The 9689-nt window shown below is 41.1% G+C and overlaps 1 protein-coding gene across 1 annotated transcript; it reads left to right on the top strand.

The window, feature by feature from the left end:
* The first annotated feature begins 474 nt into the window (after positions 1–474).
* Positions 475–5657, top strand: bub1bb (BUB1 mitotic checkpoint serine/threonine kinase Bb). Its single transcript, XM_080414119.1, has 9 exons — positions 475–550; positions 1748–1898; positions 2010–2069; positions 2442–2586; positions 3382–3578; positions 3686–3846; positions 4007–4212; positions 4305–4408; positions 4882–5657. The coding sequence occupies exons 2-9, from the start codon at positions 1765–1767 to the stop codon at positions 5168–5170; spliced, it is 1296 nt and encodes a 431-aa protein (XP_080270245.1). The 5' UTR covers positions 475–550; positions 1748–1764; the 3' UTR covers positions 5171–5657.
* Positions 5658–9689: the final 4032 nt, after the last annotated feature.

The raw sequence follows: 9689 nt of genomic DNA, 5'->3' as shown, positions 1-9689 counted from the left end.
TGCAACCAATATTTAAAAGCAACTTCACAGAAAAATAAGCCCAAAGTCGCTTAAAATAAGCGGACATGGCAACACTGGTTGTACTACACCGTTGCAAGACGGTGCCGCTTGCCAAAAAGCTCAGATCTACAAGTTATCAGCGGGTAGCGTTGCGACGCGGTGATATCTTGTAGATCTGAGCTTTTTGGCGAGCCAATCGCGTTTAAGATGACGTATTTCCGCTACCTGTCGCTCCTCCAATCAGCTCCGTCCAATCTCTCTGCGCGGTCCCTGTTCAAAAAGTAACCTCCTTCACAAAAGCCTGGTTCCCATTCTGAATTAACCAGTGCATCCGGGCTACAGTCCCACCCTACTATATCCGGTAATTTGCACGCACACATACATGTGCGCATCTTTTCCGGATCTGCTCTAGACCCACAGACCGGATCACAGAGAAAACGGCAAAATAGTGACTTCGGCTGTTTTAATGTCTGGTTGAGAAAGAACAACAACTTCACAACACACCGTCTTCATGTTGTGCATCTAAATCTGTGGGAAAAGAAGGAAAAAGGTTTGTAAAATATGTAGTTAGCGTTAATAAATATGTAGTTTATTAACGTTTGAAAACGTGGTTTGTATTAAAAAGAAATTCTTGGGCGAACAAGCTTTGCGGGAACGTTTTGGAGATCATTTTGCAGCTAATGGTTAGCTAACTAACAGCAGCAGCACTGGGGCCTAACGTTACTTAAAGGATTCACATGCTTTGTAACACAGACTGTCAAACAAATGTCCAAAATGATAATAATACAAAACGGTGTAATAGAAGTAATAATACTAAATAAGGTCTAACTTATAATACAAGACAAGTAAGCAGGTTATAACAAGTCAACCTAATAAGTGTGCAACAAATTTGCATCAGTCACAGACATTGGTGAATAGAGAATGACCATAAACTAGTATATAACACACATTCCCAGCTTTACTTAGGTGTGTGTGGGTATATATATGCATGTACAGTATGTATATATATATATATTATATAGCCAGAATTGTATGATAATATAGAATAAATGGATGAATAAATTATCAACTGAATAATTTGCATTCATTCATTGCATTTTGTCATGCAGCAACCATGAATTAAACTCGATACATTACATACTGCATTGCAGTCAATATTATATGGTTAACTAATGATTCTGATGTAAATAAAATCTAAAACGTGCAATTTGTTGTCAAAGAGATGTTTAAGAGAGACTAGCCCTACAATGGCTGTGCTATTACATACATTTCATGTATTCCAAATACACAGCTATATAGCGCTCCTATGCCCGCCCGGGTAGCAGGCTGATCTTTGCTGCATTTATAGTTGTGTAGGCCTACTCACCCAATAATTAATTCCTGCGACTTGGAGTCAGATATTGTCCTAGTAGTTTCATATCCATTTGAAAGTTATGGCAGAAAACGCTTGTTTAGTAAACATTTTCCACAAGCTGCACACAACATTCTCTGTCGATGACAGGTCCCGAAGTGATTGCTGGACTGAACAAATGAAAACTTCCTTTGGGGAGCACAAGCTTACGGGGCACACAATTGACAGGTGCGTTGCGATTGGTGTAATTATTCACACGGTCACACCTGTCAATTGTGTGCCCCATACGTATTTGGTATACAAAATGTATGTAATATCGCAGCCATTCTAGGGCTAAAGAGAGACCACCTCGACCGTAATGCTAATAAATAACATGTATTTGTGTCTGTTTGTCAGCTTTCTTTTCAGACACAATGGCAGAAGGCGGCGATGCAGAATGGGAGTTATGTAAGGAAAACATTCAGCCTCTGAGACGGGGCAGAGCCATGTCAGCTTTACAGCAGGCTCTGCAGGAGGGAACAAGCCCTGTCATCCAACAGCAGAAACAGTAAGAACACTGTTCAGACAACAATGCAACATGTACAGCTGTGCACATTTTACGCCATGTGTATCATGTCTCCTTATGATACAGTGATTCATTGTGCTGCTGTTTTCCCAGGGCCTTTGAATCTGAGTTGCGTGTGTATGAAGGAGAGGATCCACTTGATGTCTGGGACCGGTAAGAGAGATGATACGGATCACATTTCTTATAGAAGATTAGGTAAAGAAAATATACTCAGAATTTAGTTTTTGAGGAATTACATTATTTCGGCTGAGGCTTTAGCACTATTATATTTTTTTCAATTACATTTTATTATAGTACCAAATTACAACAAGTTGTCTCAAGATACATGTTACATAGCTAGCATTTAGCGACAGTGGAAAGAAAAAACTCCCCTTTTAACAGGAAGAATCCTCAAGCAGAACCAGGCCTCTAGGGTGGGAGGCCATCTGCCTTGGCCGTGTCAGGGGCGAGAGAGAGATAGACGGAGAGGGTGAGACACAAGAAGTTCATACGAGTTCAGATTCATGTGGATTTGTGTTTAAACAGGTATATAAAGTGGACAGAACAAACATTCCCTCAGGGGGGAAAGGAGAGCAACCTGGCTACGCTGTTGGAACGAGCCGTGACGCGATTCACAAAGGAAGAAAAGTATCACAATGACCCCCGCTATGTTGACCTCTGGATCAAATTTGTAAGTGACCTTCTGTTTGGTTGGAAATTTGTTTTGGTCATCTTGTACACAAACGGCTTTGTTCAACACATATGGATTCATATAAACCCTTTACATATAAATTCATACACATGTATATTTGCTCTTGTCCATACATTCATTAATTTTACAATTCTATTAACAGTACCATGTCTGTATGAGCTTCTATTTTCAGTTCTCACTGATGACCAACATTTTTACAATTGTATGACAAACAAAAAACAACAAAAAACCAACAGCAGGGCAGCTTTAAGAAAGAAAGGGGGGAGACTTCACATGATTATACACACATTTTGAAAACAGATGCAAAGTCAACAAGACAGAAAAAAAAATACAACACTTTCATCTTTGTTTTGCCATTCAGCAGAAATCTGAGCGAATTGGTTTTAAATCCAAAATAAAATTTCTTCCTGAGTTCTGAGAGATAAAGACAGTTTTTCCATTCTATATATGAATTATTTCGATCCATTCTTCCACTGTGGGTGCCTGTGGCTGCAACCATTTTCTTGTGATTGCCTTCTTGTAAGTGACCTTTTTTGAATACTCCAAATATTTACACAATGAGATTGTTGCTCATTTGTAGAGTAATGACTATATAATAACTGAGTAAAGGCAAGTATAGCTAGAACAGTCAGGTAAGTTCAGAAAATTAGGCTTTAAAACCAGGAAAAGGCAACACTTATGCCATATAAGATTATACATCCAAAATCGCAGACTATATCTAGTCTCATGTATCCCGATACTTTTGTCATATTTGTGTCCTTTATCTCTTATCAGGCAGAGCACAGCTTGGAGCCCCTGGATATTTACAGATACATGCAGGCCCAGGGAATAGGAGTGACTCAAGCCTCCCTCTACATCGCTTGGTCGGAGGAATATGAGAAAGTAGGTGACTCCCGCAAGGCAGACATGGTCTTCCAGGAGGGATTCAAGAACTTTGCAGAACCACAAGATAAGCTCTTGGCATTTCGCAAGTACGGGTCAACATGAATCGTTTGTGAACAGCAATGACATGACCCGCTTTGAAATGGCACTGCATTTCTAAGCCCAACCGGTTTTCCTGCACTGTTCCTCCTCCTAGGGCGTTGCAGGCACGCGTGTCCCGGCAGGTGATGATGCGAATGGTGGAAGGCGACAGCGATGAGGAGATCAAGCAGCCTGAGAGAACTTGTCTGGTGGATCTCAAACACAGGGGCAAGAAAAAGGCCGTTGTTCCCATCAATAGACTTGGAGCGGTACTCAGTAAGTCCCATGCAAAAACACTTGTACTGCACAGTATTCTACCTCACCTGATGCTACTACAATAACTCAATTGTCATCTGAGAGAATAGACTTGGTTTTGACATGCAGCGTACATAATGTACCGGATTACACATTTATTTTGCGTTTTGTTTCTTGACAGCTAACACCCAGGGTCTGACAGTAGTGTCGCAGGGGCCCTCCGCTTCCTCAAATGTCCTCAATAAGAACAGTCACTTTATGGTTTATGATGAGAACAAGGCTCCGAGTGCTGAGCCTTCAGTACCTGAGTTGGAGGCCTGGGTGGCCCCTCCACCAATGAGGGGAAAGGAGAATGAGCAAAAGCCTGAAAAATGGTGTGATGTCAAGGTAGGAGAACTTCAGTGCACGTGTGGTATTGGCTGGTGAACATCATTAACCAGTGGGATCATTTTCAACATTTCCTTTATTTGCGTATGTAGATGCCCCCCAGGTCCAGATATGGTCATCATGCTGTTGCCCCTCCACCTGCTCTTACGCCAGCCTTCCAGCCATTTGTTGAGGAGTCGGACCAGCCTCCAACAATGTGAGTGCTCTCATGGATTATGTCCTCTTACATGGGTGATGGATTTGTTTCCATAGGAAAATAATGTTTCCAGTAAGAAATTAATCAACCAAACGTCAACACATTCTAGGGCCGCTGCAACTATAGATTTTCTTCGTAGAGATTATTACATTGATTATAATGTGGAATAATCGAGATGCAGGGTTTTTATTTTGTTTGTTAAATATATCAATTAATAGATTGACTAAATCCAATCGCCGAAAAATAGCTGATCTACATGCTCACAACTCCTAGCATCACGATGCAAAAAAATAATCTATTTGAGTTAAATTGATTACTTTTTCAAATCAATTAGTTGGTAAACGTTTGCAGCCCTAACGCATTCCTGAATTAATTTATTTGATGATCCAATTGCAACCACCTAGGCCCCCTGTGTAGTTTTTCTTCAGCTTTGGTCCTCCTCCTGAGAGTATTATTTGCTTTGTTTCCCTAAGGACTCCGCGTCACATCAACCCTTCAGTGAACATGGTCTTATCGGTACGCAAGCCCGGCAGAGATGAGGAGACCCCTCTGAAGAGACTGCAGGGACGACAGCAGCAGCAGCATGAGGAGGCTGAGGGGGGGAAAGCACAGGAACGGTCCATGTACTGCAAGGAGCTCCTCCATAGCGGCGGCATAGAGTTCTGCTTCGAGGAACTGCGCGCTGAGCGCTACCGCCAAAAGACAGTCCATGCACACGAGGGAGGTCCAAAGGACCAAACCAGTACCAGTGCTGGTGTCTGAGGAACTTAACAAAAACAAACGAGACAAACAAAAAACAAGACTGTTATTTTCTTTGTTTGAGTTGTTTTTCTCAACATTTCTCTATTCCTTTGAAAAGAAAAACATCTTATTGACATCCCTAATTGTTTGGAACAAAATATATTTGTCAAACAAACTGATTTTAATTTTTTTCTTTTTACATTACAATTTTCTCAAAGGCATTTTATTTTTTGTATATAGTTTTGTGGATATTGGACAGTTTCAAAATATAAACGTGACTGCTGGCTATTGATCAGTTTTGTACTATAGGAAGATTACTAGCTTTCATTTTCATTCATTTTATATTTTTAATGCATTCCCAGTCCATTTTTTTCTATCTTTTCTCATATTTACTCATCATCAAGTGAGTTAGATATTGTTGTAGACGAGGAGATGTGTCAGTGATGTGATTCAGTCTGGATTGTGTCTGCGTATTGGTCAAACGTCTTCTCAAGTCAATGTTGTATCGATGTTCAATAAACTTGTAAACTTGTAAAAAAAAAAATGATTGGATGATGCTTAGTGTGATGATTATTTCTTGATGAGATGAGAAGGCAGTTATAATGCTTTGTCAGCAGAGGGCATGCAAGAGAAGTCGTGGATGCATTGAGTTCAAATGGCCTGTTTTTATCCTGGTAAATTGGTAAAGTATTAGAATTACTAGCTGGGTGCTAGAATGGGAGGCTGGCAAGCATAATTCATACTATAGACCAAATATGTTGGCATACAAAGAATTTGACTTGGTGTATTTGCTCTCATATATATATAGTATGTTAATACAATATAACCATTATAGTACATAATGCTACCACTTCAATCCACTTCAAAATACTCACCACCTACAAGGCACTGAACAATCTGACTCCCCCCTTCCTCAAACGCCATGTCCCCTCCCCCTCCCTCAGGTCTGGTGACGCCAACCTCCTTGAGGTCCCCAGGACCAAGTACCGTACCTGGAATGCACTCCCCAATACTCTCGGAGAAGCCTCCAAACCTTCAAAACCCACCTCTTGAATATGGCTTTCCCCAGCTAACTAACTGCACACCCCCCAGTCTCACCATTCCACAGTTTTTATTGATTTTAGTCTTAGCCTTTAGTTTTCTTAGTGTTTTTTCCTAATAAAGTAGATTTTTCTGTTGTTATTTTCTCCTCCCCCATGTAAAGCATCTTATAGGGTACTTTGAAATGCGCTATATACATTTGAGATATTATTATGCAGTGGGTGGTCTCCCTACTCTTGCAATGACAAAATTAGACTGGTGTTGGGTAGGACTTGTCCAACTGGTGGACAATGTCAAAGTTATTTGAAGTGGATAGGATACTCGATGCGCTGCCAGTGACGGATACAGAACTTATGTCTTATGACTGGGCGGGCCTGACAGTTTTTTGAACCAGCAAAAGACACAATATTATGATCAGTATTAGCCTGGTTCCAGACGAATCTGCCTTTGCGAAATTGCATTGCACTTTAGCCCTAGGCAGCAGTGTGTCGTGTGATATTGTCTGGCAACGCGAGGCTAGATCAGAATCATCCAAAATCCCATCTATAATATTGACATATTTCCCAGTCATGCTTTAACGACCTTGATCTCCAGTACTAATAACATCCACAGCATTTGTGTCTGTATGTTTGTTTTTTTTTCATACACTTTCTGTCAGGTTGTCGCAAGAGAAAAATAATCTACATTTGGATGGCCATAAACTGCAGGATTACTTACTTACTTTAATTGTAATGTTTAATTGTCATTCCGTGGGAGGTGCCACTGAAACCATGGGAGTGGCCCTAATCTACTGTGATGATGATGGTGCGCGCACACACACTCACACACACAGCTTGTAGATCACAATTTTCTGTGCGTGACACTGTGACTGGTGCACAACCAATTATAAATCAGGTGTTACTCTACCCCTAAACGTCTAATCCTAACCCTAACCCCAGCCAGTTTCCCTAGCTCTAAGCTTAACCCCACTTTCTCTTGTGAGAACCAGGAAAATCTATTTATTACATTGTACTATACTTGTGGGGACATTTTGCCCTCACAAGTAATACAAGTATGCGCGCGCACGCACGCGCACACACACACACACACACACACACACACACACACACACACACACACACACACACACACACACACACACACACACACACACACACACACACACACACACACACACACACACACACACACACACACACACACACACACACACACACTCCAAGGGCAGACTCTGATGAATGGGTAGAAGATAGGTGGTTGCCTTATTAGCAATTGAAATCCCTTCCTTTGCCATGGTGAGCAGATCAGACCTAGTTATTAAAGAGACCACTATACTAATGTACTGTGACACTGGGTGAAGCCACTTCTCCAGCCACTTGGTCTTGTAGAAAAGCTTACTTCAATGGCGTACTGGAAATATCTAACTATTTAAACCTGACACTGGGGTACAGCAAAAATAGCAGATATACAAGCACACATTGTGTCACATTGTGTCACATTGTGTCACATTGCGGCGCGTTGTGAGCTTGTGCATCAGCTAGTTTCGCTGCATGACACCAGTGTACGACATGTGTAAAATAAGCAGATATAGGCTTAGGCTATACGTTTGAGAATTTTTGCCTATAAACATGCCCAAAATAGGGACGCCAGGGTTAATGTGGTTAAAGCTGCTAGCCTATAGTTCTGGTGAGAATTCTAAAGTATAACGTTTGCCTCAGTACGCAGTAAAGTCCTCAGTGTTCAATTAACTCAGTGTACCCATCAGGGTCCACTTGATTCCACTTGTACACTCTCAGAGTCAAATTAACGCTTGGGATTTTTATAGTGTACTGAAAAGGCTGAAATTTAGCGACAAATGATACACCACATGATACACTATTATAATATTATAATAACACAGCATAACCACATCATAATGCATCATCTATGGCTTGCTATTTGGCAGGACTTGTTAAAAGCCCATCTCATGAAAGCAAGCAGCCACTGATCCAGATTGCTCTGGAGACAGAAAATCTATATATCTCTCTCTTTCTCTCCCCTCCCCACAGCCCCCCCCCCCCCACTCCCACCCCTCTCTCTCTCTCTCTCCCTCTCTCTCTCTCTGACGCTACAAGCTAGCTACCTTTCCCTAATGGGCTTTAGAGAGTCCCCTCGGAGCAGAGCTTTTTGTCCAGCGTTGTTACTTTGACAGACAAACACACTCAGGCTGTATCGCCCCTGTTTTTACACTCAGTGCTCTTAACCTATTTGTACGCTTTATATTTACACGCACCAGTTAACAGCGAGCTCCATGGCCAGGCTTTACCTCACTTTCGAGGCCTAGTAAAACATGTCATGGGGCCAAGCGTGGGAGGGGACTCAGTGGTGGACCAAGTATATACTCAAGTAAATACTCAGCTATTCAAAAGTACAAAATTACAAAGTGCATTTTCTAGTTAATATCAATGCATTGCTGTATTGAAATATAAAACATAAAAAAGAAAGAATCAGATATGTTCAGAAATATAAAAAAAAACTATTATTTTTTGGAATATAGCAGACCAGTTATTTTCACTATATTTGAAATAGTAATTCTAATTCATAATATATTTTTGTAATTTGGGTCATAGAAATGCAGTTGAGTCAAAAGTACAATATTCCAGGTAGGTTCAGGTAGGCAGGTTTTTGAACTGTCCACACAGCCCTCCTTTGAGACACAGAGTGGGTAGACAGAAATGGTGCCAACTTATAATGAGCATTTAGTGAGGAAAGTGCTCCTTTAAAGCACGGTACTCAAGTAAATGTACTTAGTTACTGTCCACCACTGCTTTCAAGTCCTAGTAAAACATGTCACGGGGCCCAAGCGTGGGAGTGGACTGCACTTGACTATTCTGGCATCGAGAGGCAGCCCCCCCGAAAAAAACCTCCAGCACCATCAATCATTAATCCAATTCCATCGCCAAATGCTGTAATTGTGCAGTGGTGTGTTGCCTGGAGGAGGAGACACGGCCAAGAGGACCATGATCTTTGTGAGGCTTCCCTCACATTTTCATGATTGACCTTCCTGGACTCTATTATCACCTGAAAATATCATTGGATTTGAATCTGAATGAATAGTTTATTTCGATAATCTTTGAACGCACAGTGAGAGATTACAAAGCATTTTCTTTCAGCCGGGGTCGAAAAAAACAACATTGTTGTTATGAGCTTAGCACTGTATAGACCCCAAGGGCTCCTGCCTTGGGCTGTAAATATCTATGGCTTAATCTTTTAGCCCAATGCCCAAACAATGGTTAGAATTAAAATACAAACAATTAAGTCTGTATAATTTAAGAGGCTCTGGGGCTTTCATTTAAATGAATGCATACAAAAGGTTTACCTCTGCATTGTCAGTGTAAGCTCTTTTCACAATTGCAAGCCATTGCTTTCCTGTTTCATCTAAGTGGAGAGAGTCAATGTTTTCATCAGAAGTAGTGGCTGGCTCATCAAGCGTAACAATGGCCCTGACAAATACAAAAAG

The sequence above is a fragment of the Gymnoscopelus braueri genome, assembly GCF_963280865.1.
Source record: "Gymnoscopelus braueri genome assembly, chromosome: 19".
In the NCBI taxonomy this organism is placed as follows: Eukaryota; Metazoa; Chordata; class Actinopteri; order Myctophiformes; family Myctophidae; genus Gymnoscopelus; species Gymnoscopelus braueri.
This window is presented reverse-complemented; position numbering and strand designations above follow the sequence as displayed.

Bases quoted from the DNA above. Each gene is read 5' to 3' on its own strand.
- bub1bb (XM_080414119.1), top strand. From the start codon at position 1,765: ATGGCAGAAGGCGGCGATGCAGAATGGGAGTTATGTAAGGAAAACATT. The intron at 1,899-2,009 runs GTAAGAACACTG...CTGTTTTCCCAG, and splicing joins GTCATCCAACAGCAGAAACA to GGCCTTTGAATCTGAGTTGC. The intron at 2,587-3,381 runs GTAAGTGACCTT...ATCTCTTATCAG, and splicing joins TTGACCTCTGGATCAAATTT to GCAGAGCACAGCTTGGAGCC.